This window comes from Anolis sagrei, chromosome 4 (assembly GCF_037176765.1).
Source record: "Anolis sagrei isolate rAnoSag1 chromosome 4, rAnoSag1.mat, whole genome shotgun sequence".
In the NCBI taxonomy this organism is placed as follows: domain Eukaryota; kingdom Metazoa; phylum Chordata; class Lepidosauria; order Squamata; family Dactyloidae; genus Anolis; species Anolis sagrei.
This window is the reverse complement of record NC_090024.1, coordinates 42,817,966-42,840,828: the sequence shown is the minus strand read 5'-3', so window position 1 is coordinate 42,840,828 and position 22,863 is coordinate 42,817,966. Positions and strand designations below refer to the sequence as shown.

At 41.3% G+C, this 22,863-nt stretch overlaps 1 protein-coding gene across 1 annotated transcript; it reads right to left on the bottom strand.

The window, feature by feature from the left end:
* Positions 1–170: 170 nt before the first annotated feature.
* Positions 171–16,074, bottom strand: SBSPON (somatomedin B and thrombospondin type 1 domain containing). Its single transcript, XM_060775480.2, has 5 exons — positions 15,630–16,074; positions 4,912–5,106; positions 2,424–2,514; positions 1,534–1,713; positions 171–984 (listed from the first exon to the last, which is right to left on the bottom strand). Exons 1-5 carry the CDS (start codon positions 15,859–15,861, stop codon positions 867–869), a joined length of 816 nt encoding a protein of 271 aa, XP_060631463.2. The 5' UTR covers positions 15,862–16,074; the 3' UTR covers positions 171–866.
* Between the last annotated feature and the right edge of the window lie 6,789 nt (positions 16,075–22,863).

Here is a 22,863-nt window from a genome sequence, read left to right as displayed (position 1 = left end):
GTGTGATGGAGAAAGGAGAGAGGGCACGTGGGGCACCAAGAGCAGCCCCAATCGCCTTCCCTTTCATGGCACAATGGCATGGCCCAGTAGGGCTATGTGAAGAGGTCCTATGTGAAATAAGCAATAAACTCTGTATTTTTAAAAAAAATCAATGAAAGGGTTCCATGAGATGTGTTTTGTCCCCATACATTTAATTATTACAATTTACATATTGTCCATATCTGTTATAAAGGGTTTAACCTCTGATTTGCTCACGGTCATGAGTCAGCAAGATCAGAGCAGGGCTACTGAGGAGAGGCTGACTTGGAGATTTCTGCTTCACAGATTCCTCAGAAGTCAGTCAACTTGAATGCAGCTAACAACAACAAATACTTCTATACTGTTAAATAGCCTTCCTAACCTTTTTTTTTCCTGCAGCCTCCTACCATTTCTCCAGGAGGCCCCTAACAACTTATTATTTGACTTATAAGTATGTGATCAGGTTGCAGACAATATACCTGGAATTTCTAAATTAGAGGAGTTTTTTCAAGCAGTTTCTCTCATGTAGACCAAGCAAACATTACACATCTGGAATCACCTGCTAAGATACACTGACGCAAGTGACTCTGGACCAGCCACCATCCACCTCAGATCATGCAAACGGGGGGGGATCATGCAAAGTTGAATTCCCACCATAATACCGGATGCTGTCTTCATAGTGCCATAATATACCTTGAGATTTGTTACCTCAAAATTCCTCACTGCAGGAAAGGCTAAGAGTGATTTCAGAAGTCTGGCTTTTCACTTGCTTAAAATTAATGTCGTCCACAAATGTCCAATCACATGAGTAGCTTCCTTGATTTCATCAATGGTATGTGTTCAAGTTGCTACGTAAAAATAAAGCTATGTACTAGAGGACATGAGCATTCTTCCAATTGCTGAACTTTCTTCCATGTGCCATGGCAGGCTGGATTGCCGACTGCTTGCCAATGGAGAACTTTATTCCTAAAACAGAACAGATATTTCTTATTCTCATGAGGTGGTTATTCCTGCACAGCATCTTAACGTCCTATTTGAAATAACATCCTTTGTAAAGAAGTACTGTACTTTAATGTTGAATAATTCTAATAGGTATACTACTTGCAATTATCAGTGCAAGACCTGCAAAATACTTTCACCTGAGCAACTACCATAGTATCCCATTGGAGAACCTAGTAAATTTCAGGTCCTCAGGGGCTGCACTATGGTAACTTCTGGCTTAAATTGTTTGTGTCAATAAGGGTCACTATTATCCAGTTCCTGTTTCTATGGTAAATTCAGGAAGCTATCCCCCACATATATAGGGGTCATACTATATGGTCAAACAACTGAGGAACATTCCTGTGTAATACTCTAGAACACTGAAGGTTGGTACTGTTCTAGAAGTGTTTTTTAAGGAATATAGATTACATTAATATTTTCTTAGGGTTCTGTTTTACATTTGTTCAGCTTGACATATAACCTATAAGCTTTCTGTTATTGCTACGACTTTGGATACAGTATTCATTTCCTTACCCATCGGTATCAACTCCATCTCCATAACAGCGATGGCTACCCGCACGCATTGCTGGAGGCTGGCAAGTTACACACACAGTATATCCTTCTCGTAGATACTGCATCCATCGAGCATATGGACGAGTCTCCAAAGAGCAATAAGGTGACAATGATTCAGTTTTAAATTCCACACAGTAGCTCCTTCAGGGAAGAAATATTTTTTTAAAATGTTGACAAATTATCCACTCAGAAGATCTAGTGTGTAATTATAGCATGGTTGTAGTTTGCAATGGAGAAACATGCAAACAGGCCATCAAACTGTCAGTTGTAAAAAGAATGAACCCATATGAAATTTATGTAGTAACTGGATAAGTCAAAACGGGCTGAATGAAACCCACTTTTAACTGATGTTACAGCAATGCATTATAGCATTCTATTTGCTACAATTGTGTGTCAAGACAGTGAGCTGACAATAATTACAAAGGGCAGGCTTTCTTAAACATAATGGTTTCTAGATGAGACATATAAAAATTCTGAGTTTGAATCTATGGGCTCTTGAAATTGCACAATGCAGACGGAATCATAACCAAATAGTAAAAAAGTAGTAACTAATAAAATTAAGGGATAAATCCTGTTGGTGAATTATGATGATCTTTCTGGAGATCAGAATTCTGCTTTGTCTATAAACTGTATAAATATAATTAAAAGTGTAAAATGAATAAGAATATTGATTTTTTTTCTGTTTGATTAGCCTTTCCATTCATATATGAAAGAATTTCCCATTTAGCTGAATGATCCACTCATATAAGAAAACAAACATATATCACACTCTTATAGATGAGTGGGAGAAAATTCTGAATACAAATGAACTTTTGCCCAAGATAACAGGATAGAATAGCAGCCTTAATTACCTAAACTCTTCTGTTTCAGAAGACCATCTTGGGTTCACAGCTCTCTTTGTTCTCTCTTTGTTATATTCAAAACTAGTTATGAAAGCAGGAACTAGGAAGAAAAAAAGCCATTATGAAAACAAGAATAAAGAAAGCTGATGAAAGAAGCTGCTTAACTGCAGTGGTGGAGACAGTGTTAAGACTATGCTACCTAGAAACCACATTGGGCATCAAATCAATCTAATACAGTGTTTCTCAACCTGGGGGTTGGGACCCCTGAGGGGGGGTCACAAAGGGGGTGTCAGAGGGGTCACCAAAGACCATCGGAAAACATAGTATTTTCTGTTGGTCCTGGCGGTTGGTGTGGAAAGTTTGGCCCAATTCTATCATTAGTGAGTTCAGAATGCTCTTTGTCGCTGAACTATAAATCCCAGCAACTACAACTCCCAAATGTCAAGGTCTATTTTCCCCAAACTCCACCAAAGTTCACATTTGGGCATATTGAGTATGTTGCACTCAAGTGGGTTTCAATCAAGTCCAATGCAGAAGACACAATAACATTGCACACAGACAAGAGGATCATGAACAGAAAAAAATCTTTACTCTTATCAGCAGAGTTAAAACATAAACTTGCACTGTTGCAAACAAAACAAACAGTGCAACAAACTTACATACTCCTTGCAAGCAATACAGAATAAGGTTTCTTCAACTTCCTCCAAATGAGAGAGCAGTACAAATGGTTCAAAATGCCTGAGCAAAGGCTTCTTAGAGCAAAAGCTGAACTGTATTCTAAAATCCATACAGTTATACCCCACCGGATGTGGTCCAAACTTACTAGTTGATCTACATTAGCAACTGCACATAATAATAAACAATATAAAGTTTTCTTTAACACACACACATACTCGATCCTGTTATGACTTACTGTAACAGAGTATTCATGCCAAGTTTGGTCCAGATCCATTATTGTTTGAGTCCACAGTGCTCTCTGGATGTAGGTGAACTACAACTCCAAAACTCAAGGTCAATGCCCACCAAACCCTTCCAGTATATTCTGCTGGCCATGGGAGTTCTGTGTGCCAAGTTTGGTTCAATTCCATCATTGGTGGAGTTCAGAATGCGCTTTTATTATAGGTTAAATTCCAGCAATTACAACACCCAAATGACCAAATCACCCCCACCCCACAACCCGACCGGTATTCAAATTTGGGCATATCAGGTATTGTGCCAAATTTGGTCCAGTGAATGAAAATAAATTCTGCAGATATTTGCATTGCAATTCATAACAGTAGCAAAATTACAGTTATTAAGTAGCAACAAAAATAATTTTATGGTGGGGGGGGTCACCACTACATGAGGAACTGTATTAAGGGGTCGCGGCATTAGGGAGGTTGAGAAACACTGCTCTAGTAGGATGCACTCAAAATAAATGTAACATTAGAAGAGTCGTGTTAGATCAAACCAATTGCCTTCCCAGTCCAGTGTATTTTTGATGCTGGGCAGGTAAAAAGTCAAATGCCATGATTTTAAAAGCACTGAGTTTGCATTGACAGTTCTTAACTTTTATGTCTGAGCAGATATGCCTGACTTTACTTATCAAGTAGAATTTGTGTTGTTTGTTCTAAAATCAAAGTCATTAAGTTTTTATATATATAAATGAGACTACTGTCAGCCTTGCCCAGGACTTGTATATATATATTGTATACATTCCAATAAATATATGTATATTTGCAATTGAACAGCCTTTTCTTCTAAGGGATGCAGGCACTGCTGCTGTCACTTATTCATTCCTATACAGTCCTTGAAGAATATAACACAAAGCAGGCTGCTTCCCTGTTTTTATGGAAGAGATATAAAACCACTTGGATCAACAACAATAACAATTAGAGAATCATTTTTAACAAAATAAAGCCTTGTCAAGTACAGTACAGTAGTGTGAAATTATCTTTATTTCCCTAATAACTTTCTTGAGCTGTCTCCAAACATACATGAGAAGGGACATCTTTTATTTCCCAGGCTGCTTCTAAGCATTATGTCTCCTGGAAGCATGTCACAATTGTTATTATTCTGCATCTTTCCAAAATGGAAAATAGTCTAAGTAATTCAGTTCTTGTGGGTTTTTTCGGGCTATATGGCCATGTTCTAGAGGCATTTCTCCTGACGTTTCGCCTGCATCTATGGCAAGCATCCTCAGAGGTGAGGTCCTAAATCCATTTTGTTTCTGTTTAGAGGCAGCAAAAGCTGTAATAGTCCTGAAACACATGTTATGTGTTGGATTAAACAGAACCATGTCTTGAAATAAGTTCTAGTATGTTCTTATTCCACTCTTGAATAAATAAACAAAGAGAGTTAACCGTGATAAAATATTCTCTGAGCCTTTTGGAAAGTATGTTATTCTACATGGATTTTACTACAGTCAATTATGAGTTCAAGAGTTTTTTTCAAAACAGTGCTTAGGGATGCTAAGCTTATGATTAAGGATTCAAAGAGAAATAGTAGATTTATGTACCATGTTCATTTGCACACTCTTGCCCCTCGTAGGTAGTATATGACAAGCAGCCAGCTTTCTCTTCTAGTGGAGGACAAGGCTCACCACCGTTTTGCGGTTCCTGCTGTACACTGCGTGTGCGCATACGGAAGTTTGGTTGGCACTGCTCTGCACATCCACTCCAATGGCTCCATTCCCCAACAATGCATGGAACAGCTAGTAAGAAATATGCAAATACACTTAAATCATAAGACCAATCCATGGTAATTAGTTCTTCTCCTTTCCTCTGTTACTATTTATCAATACCTGTCCACGTAGAAGACTTCTTATTGGTGTTAAACCAGTGGTTCCCAACCTGTGGTCCATGCACCACCAATGATCCCGCAATAATGAATATGGTCCACAGCCTCACCATTACTACATTGTTGCCTTGAAACCAAGCAGCAATGACAGTGACTGGTCTTGCAAAACCCTCCTATACTGTCAAGGCAAATGGGATGTCAGGAAGAGAGGCTGACTACCCACAAAAGATTACTACTACCACATCAGCTCGAGATTATTAAATATAGCTTTGTGTGGGCAAGAAGATGGTGACTACTGGATGGCATATGTTCTGCATCAGAAATTAGAGCTGATGTGGTCTATCCAATGCAATTTTCTGAGTCAGCACCCCAAATAACCAAATCAAATCTAAAGTTGACAAAAAAACTGATTTGTAACCCTTTTGGTAGTAATGTTGGGCAGTAGTCCCTGGTCAAGTGATCCCTGGTCAAAAAAAGGTTGGGAACCACTGTGTTAAACCTACCCACTTACCAACCCCACAATAGAGGCTCCTATTAGCAAGGAAAAGGGATAGTTATATAGTCAAAAATGACAAACATTATGAGGACAAGAGGAAGTAGAGCATTTAAGACTAACCTGCCATTTTCAAAGTCCTTGAGGGCCATGTAATATTCAACTCTGCCCTGGACAGAACCATAAATATATGCTCTCATTTTCACATTCACCCCACATCATTCTTGCCTTTCCCGTTTTCCCCTTTCTCTCCAAGTATATAAGAGAGCCCCCGGTGGTGCAGTGGGTTAAACCGCTGAGCTACAGAACTTGCTGACCGAAAGGTCGCTGGTTCAAATCTGGGGAGTGGCGTGAGATCCCAATGTTAGCCCCAGCTTCTGCTAACCTAGCAGTTTGAAAACATGCAAATGTGAATAGATCAATAGGTACCGCTCCGGTGGAAAGGTAACGGCGCTCCATGCAGTCATGCCGGCCACATGACCTTGGAGGTGACTACGTACAATGCTGGCTCTTTGGCTTGGAAATGGAGATGAACACCAACCTCCAGAGTCAGACACGACTGGATTTAATGTCATGGGATATCTTTTACCCCTATATAAACATTAATATTCCACTGATGTCTATAGATGGCATCAAAATTATTTTACTTTCACAAATATTTGTTTCTCATACACTTCTCTCTTTTTTTTATTCATCTCATTTCAAAATTTAGTTGTTAGCCCCCTGGAACCAGAATTTGTTTCTGGGAGAATAGTTAATAGTCTTCTCTGGGAGAACAGATCAATAGTTTCTAACCAGCCAATATGAAGAAGCATCTACATATATTCATGCTTTCAATCTCTCGCATGCATTCAAATGAATCCATCTTCAAGCAATTTGAAAGTACTGAATCAATAAAACTATATGTACCACCAATTAAACACATTCTTCTTCAACATTTTTTAATCTGCCCCCTTTAAATAGCCCCATAATTCATGAACTATATAAGTACAGTCTTGTTTATAAAGTGGAGATGAAGTTTGGGAAACACTGCCTTGTGAGAGTCATGGTTATAATTAAAGTAAAAACATTTCATCTATCAAATTTAACTCTTGATTCACCATTCAACAATCAAATCAGTAAGATTCACAATGACATCAGGCCATGTCATTTAACACTCAGGAATAATATAATACTGCATTTAAAAGGATATACTCGGTCCGTTGCTATTTTTAAGATTCCGAAAGAAAAGTGTTGACAAATGGAAGCTGCTATTTAAATCATCTCTTATTTTTTGTGATCGTGGCTTGCATGTTCCTTAAGGATCCACCTATTTCATATTTGAAAACCTCGCCCCTCCTTTCTCATTCCAAAAATAATACGTACCCATAATGTATAATCACCCTTTAAAATCCTATTACAAACACTTTAATCATAATCTTTATCATTGTCATTAAAAGATTATTGCTTCATGCATGATGATGAGCCTTTTCAATCTGCAATCCATTGCAAATATGCTGCTCCTTCAAAGTGGCAACCCATTGCTATCACCCTGGACCACCCAGAAGGAAGACCGCCTAGGTTGTCCAGCTGATGGGAGTGGACGCCTCTAAGGAATAGCTCTCCGTGGCCTGGTCCGTGACATTATCCTCATAACCAGTTCATCTGTATGTTTTTTCTACAGGATAACCATGCTCAATATACAGTATCTTGCAGTAACATAAAAAATACACATAATTAAATACAACTAGAGTTTTCAGATTACTCAGTAACAAATACAATATGTTGGACTAAACATTAGAAAGAAATGCACTGAAATTAAACAATACACTCATTCTAAGGCATTATAGAAAGCTGTAACCAAAACAAAGAGAAAGGAATTAAAATATTATGACAAACACTAAGTTTTATCCAAAGTTAAATGTCGTCCAAACTATAAATGCTAAAACAGTAAAGCAGTAATTCGATGACATAAACATACATACAGTACAATAAACACATACATTAAAACCAAGAAACATCAGTATTAAAACCAGTTATTAAAATCTTGTCATCCAAAATCAAATCCAAGGCTGTTCTTCCATTAGTCATTTCACTATTCCATATTTTTGTATTGCACTAATTTGCTAGCCAAAAGTTTGGTCCTATAACCACAATTTTACTTTCTTCCTGAAGGTCAGGGGGGAGGGGGCTGCTCTAATTTAGTTGGGGATGGAGTTCCATTGGTGAGGGGCCACACATGAGAAGGCCCTGTCTCTTGTCCCCACCAACCACATTGGCAAGGGAGATGGGACCGAGAGCACGACCTCTCCAGAGGATCTTAGCCTCCAAGGTGGATTGTAGAGGGAAATACGTTAGGGCACTGATTCTCAACCTGTGGGTCCCCAGGCATTTTGGCCTACAACTCCCAGAAATCCCAGCCAGTTTAGCAACTGCTAGGAATTCTGGGATTTGAAAGCCAAAACATCTGGGCACCCACAGGTTGCGAACCACTGGTTTAGGGCTTTATAAGCTAAAATCGGCACTTTGAATTGTGCTTGGTAGCAGACTGGCAGCCAATGGAGCTGACGTGACAAGGTGGTTGTTTGCTCTATAGCCTCAAAGAGTATCTTTCTCAAGTTCTCCCTCTCTTTATCCCATCCTGCACCCCAAGACTAGAAGAAGGAAAAGTTATGTTGAAAAGAAGTGTCACCGAGCTCAAAATAAATATTTAGTAAATTATCATTGGCGATTTCTTTTTAAAATAGATGTTCTAGACGGGGGGGGGGGGCTCGGGGGGCTTCACCCCCCCCCCCTGAAATTCTCATAGTGGTTCACTAAAAGGCCTTACTGGTGCATTACTTAAACTGTTATGTTTATTCATATCATGATCTGATCACCATACTCAATATATCCCATATGCATGGGGGTATTGGGGTAATGATACAAAAGGTTTGCTAGGGTAGACCCTCTTTCACTCAGACTCAGCCCCCCCGAAACTCAGGGCCCCCCCAAAAAAACCTGAAAAAAATTCAGCCCCCCCCCCCCCCGAAACGAGATCCTGGCCACGGGCCTGGTTCTAGAGCAGGCTTCTTCAACTTCCAGGTGTTTGAGCCTACAACTCTAAGAAGCTCTAGACAGCTTGTTTGGTGGTCATGAATTCTGGGAGCTGAAGCCCAAAACACCTGAAAGGCCACGGGTTGAAGACACCTGTTTCAGAAAGTTTAGGGGAAAGAGTTTATCTAGGTAATGTCTCATTATACTGCTTTTTCTGTATCATAGAAAGATATCATAGAGTCCTATTGAGTCTGACTTCCTCTCAATGCAGGATCTCCAACTAAAATGCTACAGCAGGTAGCTGCCCAGCCTTTTGACTAAGGTGTCACTGTGAAAAACTACTCTTTCCCCTGAGATTTCCACATTCTGTAGTTCACCAAGAGATAGAGGGGAGTCAATAGTGAGCATGAAGGACGCATCATCACCAGAGGCACGTGAGTTTGTGTATTATATATTCAACTGTCAGATAGAATATGTTTTCAGAACATATTACTTCATGCTTAAGATCAAAATATATTACATAATATATATGTGTTATATATGCATGACATCCTATACTGATTTCTAACATCTTACATATATTAAGAATATTACACAACAAAACCAAACTCCACACCGCTGCTATAAACTTGTCTTTGCTACCTGAGAAATCAAATTATTGTTTCTAGTCTACTAAAGCTTCCACAGACACAAATTGCCCGCTCCACTAATATCGTCTCTCCATTCTTCAGATGCCAGTTGAGGTCTAGCCAAGGTTTAAAGCATGCCAACATTCAGGCATTTGAAGCCATGGCCAGTGGAGGAAACTCTGGAGGATGATCAGCAAAGAGAGGTAAGATCTATATTAAACACAAATAGGTCAGAAAGCAGTTCTGACTCTGCTCAGACATTGTTATTTATTTATTTCCCAGTTTTACTCCCAACATTAGGACCTAAACCATCTCCCACTTTTTAAAAAATAGTTTAAAAACATACAAAAACTAAATATTAAAATATATTTTAAATATCAAAATAATTGTGTTACCTTCCACTTCAAAGGAGATCTCATCAGAGTACGCACATGTGGTTTTTTTAAACTACAAAACCAAAAATCCTCCAACAGCAGGGCCAAAGCCAGTGAGCCCACTCACATTCATGCCAGATGTGGAACACATCACACCATGTTAAAAGAATTAATGTACTCTTATTGAGACATGCCACATTATCACAGGATGTCTACGCCCTACACTGCTGGAGAAATTATACTGTTCAGCCAGTATTGTACCACCTGACATCCATCGGGAAGCAGCCAGTAATGAAAGGAATAATAACATGGTATTAAATATCATTAAACATTATATTATGTACAATAAATGAATGTAAATTCCAAATAAGCAGTGACAAATCACAATCAAACCGTTGCATTCACAGTATAATACATCGCAGGAACACCTCAGCAAGCGAGAGTCCAAAAGTGGCAGGCTAAAACCCAGAACCTCAATCTGTGGCTGTGACCAGATGAGAAACTCCCTCCTGGGCATGAAGAAGACTTGGTGGCTTGGAAGGCGCTGAACAGACTGCGCTCTGGCACCACAAGATGCAGAGCCAACCTTAAGAAATGGGGCTACAAAGTGGATTCCACAACATGTGAGTGTGGAGAAGAGCAAACCACAGACCACCTACTACAATGCAGCCTGAGTCCTGCCACATGCATAATGAACACCAAAGGCACTCCAAGTGGCCAGTTTCTGGTCAAAGGAAATCTAGCATAATGCCAAGTTGTAAACTTTGTTTGAGTCTTTTTAAATACACTATAGCTGTACCACTTCTGACACCATAAATAAAAAAATCAGAACATGAAATAGAACTTTTTAGAACTATAGCTCCCCAATCTCCCAAGTGACTAAAGTATTTCTGGAGATATGTTAGGAAAAATATGCAGGGTTTTGTTTTTGTTTGGTTGTTTTGTTTTTGTTTGTTGTTTTTTTACAAAAATTGCAACAAACTAGGGATACAACACAAAGGTTTATTTTATTTTATTTATTTATTTATGGCAAGGTGAAAGTCAAAAGAACAGGAGCCCCCGGTGGCGCAGTGGGTTAAACCCCTGTGCCGACAGGTCACAGGTTCGATTCTGGGGAGAGGCGGATGAGCTCCCTCTATCAGCTCCGGCTCCCCGTGCGGGGACATGAGAGAAGCCTCCCACAAGGATGATAAAACATCAAATCATCCGGGCATCCCCTGGGCAACGTCCTTCCAGACAGCCAATTCTCTCACACCAGAAGCGACTTGCAGTTTCTCAGGTTGCTCCTGACACGACAAAAAAAAAAGTCAAAAGAATAAAGGAATTACTTCAAACCTTCTCCATCAGCCTATAGCTGTTTCTCTTGTCTATACTTGACTCACACTATCCTTTCCAGTTTCAGAGATGGAATAGAATAACTAATTAAAAGGTCTTGAAGAAGAGTTTGGGAAGAAGGACTTGTGAATCAGAGCATTAAGCATCATCTCCAGTTATACTATTCTCATTTGCAAATGCCCCTGCACAAAGTAAGCGTAGGGCTACAAATCCCATATTTGCCTTGGAATATGCTTTTTGAATGCCCTTTCTGATATAAAACATTTCCTGTTTGTATGATTCCATGGGCAGCCGATCATCGAAACCATCTCTCCACCCTGAGGCAGGACTTTTCCCACTGCAGCCTCCCTCCATCCTCCACAAATTAATCCACATAATCCACCCCACAATGCATTAAACAGAGCAGAAAGAAACTCAGCGCACCCGTCCAAGATGCCTGCAGAGCAGACAGCTCCAAGCGATTCAAGCAAATGAGTTAAGCTCACACATCACAAGGGGGAAGTCAGAAATGAAGGTTGCTTTACACAGAAATAAGTGGTCTTTCTATTTGTCTTTTCAGGTTGCGGGCTTTCAGGGTTCAAATTTGATAGCCACCCTCTGACACCTGCTTCTTTTTAACTAACTGGGCTAAAAAAAACTTTCAAAAAAGGAATAAAAATGTATGTAATCTCCAAAAAGGGGGTTCTGATTAATGGGAAGGCACAGCCCTCTGGCTTTTAGAGTTGGGCTCCTGCTGCTACATCGAACATTTGCAAAGGGATAACTATTTTAGCCTGTTACAAGGATCACAACAAAATTAGTGGCAATTCAAATAAGGTTTCATGAACTCTAACTCTACAGTCCATGAAAAGTCATAGAGACTGGCTTCTGAAGTGGAGCAGTGCAAAACCCACAAATGCTTGTGTGAAATAAAAAATCTTGACTTTGTACTACAAGGATCTGTGTATGTGTGTGTGTAACATGAAAGCCCTAAAATAGGTCAGGGCCAGATTCTAATCTTTACGGAAGAAGTATATCGCAGAAGTCCTTGTATTACTGGGAAGTAGATCTCTTGCATTGACCAATTTACTGGTCACGGTGGTCCATGCTCTTGTTACAATGAGAATTGCCTTTGAAGACTGTTCAGAAGCTTCAAATGGTCCAACGGGCAGCTGCCAGGTTGCTCACTGGAGCAGCGTACAGGGAGCATACAACTCCCCTGTTACATGAGCTCCACTGGCTGCCAGTCTGCTATCGAGCGCAATTATAGGCTTTACCCTATAAAGCCCTAAACCAGGCATTCTCAAACTGTGGCCCTCCAGCTGTTTTGGCCTTCAACTCCCAGAATTCATGACAATTGAACAAGCTTGTTAGGGCTTCTGGGAGATGGAGGCCCAAACAGCTGGAGGGCCGCAGTTTGAGGATGCCTGCCCTAAATAGTTCTGGCCCAGCTTACCTGTCCAAATATATCTTCCACCATGATCCACCTCAGAGGCTAAGATCATCAAGTTAGGCCCTGCTCTTGGTCCCACCCTCCTCACAAACGCGACTGATGGGGACAAGAGACAGGGCATTCTCAGTAGTGGCTCCTCGTGTATGGAACTCCCTCCCCATTGAAATTAGACTGGGCCCCCTTCCTCCTGGCCTTCAGGGGGAAAAAACCAAAACATGGCTCTGGGATCTGGCCTTTGGTCAGTAATGGGAATAGTACAATGAGAGATTATAAATGAACATTGATTACTCGGACTGGACCTGGATTATGTGATTATAAATTGTTGTTTTAATGTGATGTTTTAACTGGTTGGTTTTAAGGTTTTAATGTTATTGTTTATTGATAGATGATATGTGTAAACATGGCACGTAATTGCAGCCTTTGGGAACAAGAAGGGTGGGATATAAGTGCGGTAAATAAATAGATGAACTGAAAATGTCTCCGACTTCGATAAACCTGAAGGTGTGTCATGGTGTGAGACTTTTAGATTTCCTTGTGATCTCCCTACTGCTTCCCTAATAATTGAAGCTGACTTCTACCTTATTCTCTAACCATAAAAAAAGAAAGCAAACATTGATAAAGAATGTTTTTTGCATAACACAAATCCAGAAAAAGGTTCTTGCACTCAACCTCTCAACAATTTGCAAAGGAATTCAATATCCTGATCTTTTAAGTTTCAAAGCCTAGAAATAAACAACTCCCTGAGTCACTTCCTTACATTCTTTTTCTCAGTTGGATTTCCCATATAAAAGCAAAACTAGGAAAGTGAGTTTTTTCGTACGGCTTATATAATGTTTCTCATACTGAGTCCCTGGGGACCAGGAGGGAACCAAGAGATGGTAAAAGCAAAGGATGGCAAGGAACCAAATGCTGGGCTTTGATTTTAGTAGCAGAGAAGTTGACAGTGAGTATCTGTTTGGCATTTATACCAAATTGCAGTTTATGAGGAGTTGACTCCAGAAGAACGCAGTTAATAATATCTGCTGCACCCTCACCAACATCCTACTACACACACACACATACAAATTGCTAACTGGCAAAACTCAGTCCTGGACTGTGTAAGCTGTCATAAAAGCAAAGACAAGTTCACAGATCATAGAATCATAAAGTTGGAAGAGAACCCAAGTGCTATCCAGTCCAACTCCATTCTGCCATGCAGGAACACACAATCAAAGCACCCCTAACAGATAGCCATCTAGCTTCTGTTTACAAACCTCCAGTAAAGAAGATTCCACTACAGTCCCAAGCAGCACATTCCAGGTTGAGTATCTCTTATCTGGAAAGCCAAAGTCCTCCAAAATCCAAGGCTGTCCGCATGGACGACTGAGAAAGTGATATCTATGCTTTCTCATGTTTCAGGGTGCACAAATTTTGCATATTATTTAAACAGTGTGTACAGAATGACCTTTAGACTATGTGTATATGCAACAGAAATGAATTTTGTGTTTAGGCTTGGGTCCTTTATGTATATGCAGCTATATCAAAATCTGGGGTGGGATGGGACTGAAATCCCAAACACTTCACGTCCCAAGGTTCCGCATCAGGGATGCTCAACCTGTATGGCAAAAACAAAATGTGAGGCTGTGTGTGTATAATGTGTCTATGAAACATAAGTTGATGTTGTGTTTAGACTTGGTTCCCATCTGCAAGATATGTCACTTCTGGTGCTAAGCATTTTGGATCAGAGATGCGCAATGTACTTGGCTTTCGCTCTGGGCGTATCATGCCCCCTCCCCCCCCCCAATCATGGTTGACAAATCTGCTCTGCCTGAGTTTCAGGAGCCAATCCTTTTGGCCATTTGAACCCCTTTCCTCCAACGGCCAGCAGTCCTCACCTCTCTCTCTCTGGATGCATCTGCAATGTTAAATGAATGTAGTTTGGCACCACACTGCTCGATGCTATGGGATCACGGTACTTGTAGTTTTACAAGGTCTTTAGCTTTCTCTGCCAATAAGTTGACTGATCAAATTACAAATCCCAGGTTCCATAGCAGTGACCCATGGCAATTGAAGTGGTGTTGAAGTGCAGTAATTCTACGATGTAGATACACCCCTCGCTCTTGCCTTCCCGTCTCTCTCTCTCCCTGTCTAATTCTCTTTTTCTTAAATTCTTCCCCCCCTCCTTCTCTCCTCCCCTTTCTCCCTCCCCTTCCCCTTCCCTCTCCCTCTATCTCATTCACCTTCCCTCCTTCCCTCTCCATCCTCCCTCTTTCTCTCCTCCCTCTCCTTCCCCTTTCCCCCTTCTTCCCTCCTCTCCCTTTCTTTCTCCCTCCCTCTCTCCCCTCCTTCTCTCCCTCACCCTCTCTCTCCCTCTCTTTCTCCCTCATCTTCCCACCGTCCCTCTCCTTCTTCCTCTCTCTTCCTCTCCTCCTCTCTTCCCCTTTCTCCCCTTCTCTCTCCCTTTCTTTCTCTTCTCTCTGCCCCCTATTCTTTCTCCCTCACCTTCCCTCCTTCCCACTCCTTCCTCTTTCTCTCCTTCTCTCCTCCTCTTTCTCCCTCTTCTTCCTGCCTTCTCTCCCTTTCTTTCTCCCTCACCTGCCCACCTTCCCTCTCTTTCTTTCTCTCTCTTCTTCCCTCCCCTCCCTCTCCTTCTCTCCACCCCTTTCTCCCTCCCCCTTTTCTTTCTCCCCCCCTCTCTCCCTCTCTTTCTCCCTCACCTTCCCACCTTCCCTCTCCTTCTTCCTCTCTCTTCCTCTCCTCCCTCTCTCTTTCTTTCTCTCCTCTCTCACCCTCCTCTCTCCCTCACCTTCCCTCCTTCCTCTCTCTTCCTCTCCTTCTCCCTCTCCTTCCTACTTCTCTCCATTCCTCTCCTCGCCTCCCCTCTCTCCTTCTCCCTCCCTCTTTCCCCTCCTTCTCTCACCCTCACCCCCTCTCTCCCTCACTTTCTCCCTCACCTTCCCACCTTCCCTCTCCTTCTCTCCTCCCCTTCCTCCCCCTTCTTCCCTCCTTCTCTCTCTTTCTTCCTCTCTCTTCTTCTCTTCCCTCTCCTTCTCCCCTTTTCCCTCTCCCTTTCTTTCTCCCTCAGCTTCACTCCTTCCTTCTCCTTCTTCCTCTCCTTCTCTCTTCCTTCCCTTCTTCCTCCCTCCCTCTCCTCCTCCCTTCTCCCTGCCCTTCTCCTACCTGGGCAGTCCCTCTCGTAGTCGTAGCAGCAGTCCCCGGTGCGGCGGCACTCCTGGTCGCAGTAGCAGGTGCCATAGGCGCGGTCGAGGCGCCACCCGGCGCTGGTGCAGCTGGCATCCCGGCCGGGGCAACAGAGCCCTTCCTCGGCGCAACCCGCCCTCGCGGCCCCGCTCAGGCACACCACCACCACCGCCACCAGAGCCAGGCGGCCCGAGCCGGCCTCGGAGCCCATCGCCCGGCTTTTGGGACAACAAGTGGCGGGGAAACCCGAAGAGATGCGGGAAAGGAGGGGGCTCTACCCTCGGGCCCCGCCTCGCCTGGACCCTTCCCAGCAAGACCAATAGGCCAGGCTACTCGACTCTCCCCAGTGGAGTCCCCAAGGGCTGAAGGAGGGAAAGGAGAAGGGGCGGGAGGCGGAGGGAGCGGGCGAGGGATGCTCCGTCCGCCCGCCTTCCCCGCATCCTCCCCGGGAAAGGAGGGGGCAGCCCCAGGGAAAGGCAGGGAAGGGCGCTGCTGCGCGGCTCAGCTCCCGCTCCCTTGCGTTGCACTGAGGACACACACAGGCACAGGGGGCCCTTCAAGGCCTCCCCTCGGAAGGGCTTCGGGAGACTGCGGCTCCTCAACAGGTGTGCAAGGCAAAGGAGACCTTTCCCGCCAGATTGGAGGCGCCCCCGCATCTCTCTTCGCCCCTTCCTTTCTAGCAAAGACATGAGCAAACTTGGCCCTCCAGGTGTTTTGGACTCCAAGTCCCACCATTCCTAACAGCCTCAGGCCCCTTCCTTTCCCCCCTCAGCCGCTTAAGTGGCCATTCCACACTTAAGTGGCTGAGGTGGAAAAGCAAAGGGCCCGAAGCTGTTAGGAATGGTGGGAGTTAAAGTCCAAAACCCCTGGAAGGCCCAAGTTTGCCCATGCCTGTTCCAGGAACTCAGCCTTGGTTCTAGAAAGCTCCATCATTTCACCTCACCAGCTTTGTTAATACTTGCATTCCTTTTTCTGTCTCACTGAATTTAACTCAGCAGAATGTTGACAGCATGGTATGAGAAAAACTGGTAATTTTTGGACTTAAAATAATAACACATGTGTTGTCAAAGGGTTTCATGGCCAGGATCATTGGGTTGCCAGGGACCACCAAATGCAGCATTGTCCAAACACAAATCAAGGAACATGAGAGGCACTGCCGACTAATTCAACAGAGAAGTCAGCCATAGCAGAGCACCTGATAAACCAGCATATTATTTAAGAACACAGAATGCTGGGCCATTCTAACAATCACCATGTCAGGCTACACAGAAAAGACCTTTCAAATCCACAAGTATGTGGACAATTTCAACAGAAAGGAGGAAACCATGAAAATGAACAAAATTTGGCTACCAGTATTTAAAAAATTCTAAAATCAGGACAGTAAATAAAGAGCAACACTAAAAAAAACAACAGGGGAATTCCAGACAAGAATCTATCAGGGCCAGCTAACACCTCCTGATAAAGGACCCTCCCAGGTAGCAATCAACCAGGCTTTGAAGCTACAAGGCCATTAAATGCTAATCAAGGTGGCCAATTGAAACATTCACACTTGCCTCAAACAGACATGAGTTCTTTCTCTCACCCTGGACATTCCACAGATATATAAACCCCACTTGCCTAGTTTCCAACATACCACACAACTTCTGAGAGTGTCTGTCATAGATGTGGGTGAAACGTCAGAAGAGAATGCTTCTGGAACATGGTCATACAGTCCAGAAAACTCATAGCAACCTATTAAAACATGCATTTGCTGCAAAAACACAAGAATACAAATCATACCTATCTTTATTTGTCTGTTATGTATTAGCAGTGCAGTTCTGGTGCAAAACAAAATGTTATTAGTATATCAATTGTGGGTTTTATTACTGCTTTGAATTTGTCAGAATTATGGCAGCAGCACTGAGAAGACATAGGAAACTATAAATGGTTATATTGCATAGATCTCTCTGTACAAATGTGAGTAGCTGAAGTCCACATCTTAAGTGGTACCTGGTGGGTTTTAGTCTGAACTTTAAAAGACCTCTCCAAGTTGTCAGATATGTTTTGGTGATTGGATTCAGCACTTTGGATAGTTCATGTAAAGTTCAGATTAAGCAGATTCTGCCAGAAGCAATAAGCTTCCACAGTTCATCAGGAAATAACCCTAGTAAGTATTCCAGCAAGGAAGGGGTTGGGCTACATGATAAATTGCATGATCATCAAGTTTGCACACAACACCAAATTGGGAGGAATACTCCAGAAGACAGGCGCAGAACTCAAAACAATCTGAAAAATGAAGTTCAACAGGGACAAATGCAAGATACTCCACAGGTAGAAAAAATGAAATGCAAAGAAACAGAATGGGGGATAGCCTGTCTTGATAGCAGTACGTGTGAAAAAGGAGTCCTTGTGAACAGGAAGGTGAACATGAGCCAACAATGTCATGCAGCAGCTAAAAAAGCCAATGGGATTTTGGTCTGCATAAATAGGAGTATAGCATCGAGATCCAGGGAAGTCATGCTACCCCTCTACTCTGCCTTAGTCGGACCACACCTGGAATACTGTGTCCAATTTTTGGCAATTTAAGGAATATGTCCAGAGGAGGGCGACTAAAATCATCAAGGGTCTGGAGAACAAGCCGTATGAGGAGAGATTATTTATTATATTTTCCCCATTAGGTAAAGTCAGAGCCTGAAAGAAATTGGTACCTATCAAGCAGCAGATACTGCAGATTCTGGAATGGTTCAATCATGGCAGCTTCCATGGATGTGTAAACACCTTCCTAGCTTCAAATCCGTTTCAGATATGTCGAACTATTCACGCGCACAGTGAAAACAGTTTCAAACAAACAGGTTCCAAACCAGATTAAATGGTCAATGTAGATATGCCTTTTCAGTGGCTGCTCTTAGGCTCCAGAACTTGTTTCCTAAGAAGTTTAAAATGGTTCCTGTTTTTAACTCTCCTTTTGTTGGCAGCAAAGGTCTTTTTTAATTCCAAAAGGCTATTGAGACCTTGATGTTTTTAAATATCTTTTAATGGAGTGCTGTGCATGTTTTCAAGTGTACTGTTTTTAAATGGCTCTTCATTGTTTAAATACAATTTAATACAAACATACAAGTGCTGTGTATTTTTACATACACAATGGGTTCATTTAAGTCAGTCGAACTTCTTAAGCCAACTGGAAGGCTTCCATATCTTGGGCCAAGGGTAATATTTAAATACATTTTAAAGGCCTAATTGAATGCAAAAGACCCTCAGAAGAGGGGGAAATAAAATGTTAAAAATACATTAAATTTATAAGACTCTGTTAGAAACAAAGGGACAGATCTGAAGTCTGTGTGATCTTACTTAAAGGCTTTATGTTTCTTTTATAGCAAACTATTAAGAAAAAATATAGGCCAAAAGTGGTTAATGAGTTAAAAGCAAGTGGTGCCCTGAAATTCTACAAAAAAGTTGCAGCGTCTTCAGTGGATATATGAAGCATGAATCCCTTTATTTATTTATTGTATAATTGTTTAAACATTTGTTTGGAATTGAATCCCTTGGAGTTTCCTTTCAGTTCAGTGGGTACAGAATTACACCTTTTTGGTGTGCTTTTGTGTTACATGGATATTTCCTGTATATTACTAGAAACCTTATTTGCTGATGTTTAACTGGCTAAAACAATGTGATTTTTCTGTTTCTTGGCAGGGGGTTGGACTGGATGGCCCACAAGGTCTCTTCCAAGTCAATGATTCTGTGATTCTATCCACAGACAATAAGAAGGTATCAGGTGTTGAAAAGATGTCAGGATTTAGGGATCCACCTTTTTCCTGTCTCCCCTTCCAAAAAAAAAAAGCTTTTAGAGAAAAAAAATTGAGGACTGAGCTTTACCACATACATGTTAGTATCTGGCATGGGGGGTTGATATAGAAAACCGGGGGAGGGGGAATTAATGGGATATCCAAGGAAATGGTACAGACTTGAACCTTATACAGGAGCATTCCCAATTACAAGATTTCTTTGTGATCTCTATTTGTTAATACTGGACTTTTAAGCAATTGAAAGGTTGATGGAACAACTTGAATTAGTTCATATAGGAAAGATATTGGCAAGTTGGAATGGCTCCTAGAGGATATTCAAGCTAGTAAAGGGTCTGGAAACAAATCCCAACAAAGAATGCTTGAGGCAGTCTGGAATATCTGTTCCAAAGAAGAGAAGACTGGCAGCTGTCTTCAAATATGACTATCACGTGGAAGATTATATTGAGATCCATCCCTGCTCCACTCCCCCAATTGCTCCAGACAAAAGGACTCAGTGGATTAAAATGACAAGGTACGAGATTCTGAATAAACATCAGGAGGAGGATTTTTGAAACAGCTAGACAATTGCATGTTAGAGATGCTTTAACTGTGGACTCTTGCACCAGCAGGGAGTTTGGATGAGCTGGCTCTTGGTGTACCTTCCAACTATGATTTTAAAACTCTACACAAGTTCTCCGAGCTGAAAAGAATTATTACGTGGTTTAGTGGTTTGAGCACTGGACTATGACTCTGGAAACCAGGATCCAAATCCCCACTTGGCCATGGAAAGCCCCTGGAAATCTTGGGCAAATCACATTCAGAGGAACACAATGGGAAACCTCCTCTGAACAAATCTTGCCAAGAAAATCCCATGATAGCTGTGCTTAAAGTTGTCATAAATCAAAAATGACTTGAACAGCAACAACTTCATGCTTTACACCATTATTTTAATACATCAATGCTTTTTCTTAACTTTTATGGTTTTTACTGTATATGCTTACTGTTTTTACATGTTTGTTTATATGGCATTGAATTGTTGCCAATTTGTAAGCCACTCAGAGTCCCCTCCAAGGTGAGAGAGGGTGGGGTATAAATATAGTAAGTAAGTAAGTAAATAAATAAATAAATAAATAAATAAATGTAATGAAATGTACCAAAATCAGGTAATTTCTGCAACTATTGAAATATAATTACATCTCAAATGTATATATAGTCAGCATCTGACATTTGTCTGTAAGTAGGCACTCGGATAGTAGGAGATTAACAAGATTGGCAAGAGTTATATACAAACGCAGATATGAAGATGAACACGTGAAAGTCAGGAGCAGAGGCAGCATGTGTCATCCTAAAACTCCACAATGTGAATTATACATGTGTGTGTGTGTGTATTAAAGTTACCATTTCATTTCATTTATATAGTCTCGTGAACAGCATATAAACAAGTACATGAGTAATATAAAAGGAACTCAAGGGTTGGGTTTCAGATCAAAAGTGAAAAAGTTACAACAGCCTGAACCCAGTCCTGTTGTGTGATCCATGTATATGGAGCAATTTAATTTTCAGCAATTCAACAAACAGGCATAGCTGGGTGAGAAAAGTCTTTCCAACTTTCTGTTTGTGTACCTGATGAAGAGGGGGTGATCTGGTCTTTTTTGTTCTCACTGCTTTTTATAAATGAAGAATGCATATCTATTTTGGTTCAGTAGACAGAACAACCTACTGTATTGATCTAATTAGCCTCAGGCCATCCAAATCACTTGAATGTTAGACATTGACTTACACTAACTAGCTACACTTAGACATTGACTTACACTAACATTGATTTACACTAACTAGTTTTTTTTTTATACATAGCAGCCAAGGACACAAAATTTCAGTACAGATGTTTTGAATAGATGGGAAACAAATCATTAGCTATTTAACAAATGGTTGTTATATTACACAGTATAAATAACAACCCGTTTCCTTGCAAATTAACAATGAACTGCATACGTTCATTCAGTTTAAAAATACATTTGCATTCCACAGGTGGTCCCTTCTGTGATGACAATTTATAAAAGTGAATGAAAAGCCATGCTAGTCAGGACACATTGTTAGCATCAGTCTTGGCAGAATGATTAATAGTCTAATCAACTTTGGTCTTATATTTCGAGTTTAATTTATAGCCACAGCAAGACCAAATACCAAATATAGGGATCAGTCAGGTCAACTTCAAAGTATATTTCCTATACATTAACTGTCAGTCTATCCCATTCTGGCCCAACACACACCCTTCCATGTGAGCAAACTTCCAGGAAGGCCTTAACTTGCACAAATATAGATAGTTCAATGTTGTTTGCTTTTAAAGGATTTAACTGATTGTATCTAGATGAGAAGATTTAAAAGATTCTGCATTTCACTTTTGCCTCTTACAAACTTGTTTGCACATGCTCGCCTATTTACTTTCCTGAAGTCTCCATCCCATAAAAAGAGCATGAGCATTCTCAGGTTTTGAAGTGAGACAACACAATGAGTTGTATTGATACTAATGTTCACTTTGCAAATGGTCCTTCCTTTCAAGATTATGCAAATAAAGTGGGGCTTCCATTGAACGTTGTCTTTGCTCCCGCTCCACAAGTTTTGCTTTGAAACAAGCACTCCTTTATCTGACAAGTGTTAATACAGGTGTATTCAACTGAAGAATTTGTCAAGTGACATCCTAATGAATAAAAGCAACGTTGTATTCTCAAAATCACATCTGTAAATCATTTTAAAGATATCTTTAAAGAAGTGGTAAGCAAAAGGCAGTCCTGGGGGCACAGGAAGGCCATCAATAATGCTTTTGTGAATCCTTAGACCAACATTTTTATGTTTAAAAAAGAAAGGTGAATTACTACTTCTGGGAGCCTCCAGACACAAGTATGTGCCTTTTAAATAGGTAGCAATACTTCCTTGTACTGTTTAACATCAAAAATTACACACTTGGGGATTCAGCTATGGACCTCTGGCCACTGTGATATTAATGTATCCAGAAAAATTCAAGTCTAAAAAAGGCCCCCAGAGTTGTGACAACCTCTGCGGATGCTTGCCACAGATGGAAGCGAAACATCAGGAGAGAATGCTTCTAGAACATGGCCATACAACCCGAAAAACCTACAACAACCCAGTGATTCTAACCATGAAAGCCTTTGATAATATAAGATGAGGATGATGATACCAAATGTAGAGATTTTTCACCTGATCCAACACATTCCTTGGGCTTCAAACAGTAGAAGAAAATCAGTCATCTCCAAACATTAACAGCCCCATTGTTCTTAACCATTGATCATACAGGCTAGATTTGACAGAATGGATGTCTAGCATGACCTGGAAGACCATAAGCACCTAGTCCTGGTCATAAAGTTCTCTACTGAATATCCAGTGGGGGGCTCTGATTACATCTAACTAGCATTTAGGTTCTCATGGAGCTATCT

Excerpts from the sequence above, each read along its gene's own strand:
- SBSPON (XM_060775480.2), bottom strand. The coding sequence starts at position 15,861 with ATGGGCTCCGAGGCCGGCTCGGGCCGCCTGGCTCTGGTGGCGGTGGTG. Across the intron at positions 5,107-15,629 it reads CTACGAGAGGGACTGCCCAG|CTGTTCCATGCATTGTTGGG; the intron begins GTAGGAGAAGGG and ends ATTTCTTACTAG. Across the intron at positions 2,515-4,911 it reads AGAGTGTGCAAATGAACATG|TTCCTGCTTTCATAACTAGT; the intron begins GTACATAAATCT and ends TTTTCTTCCTAG.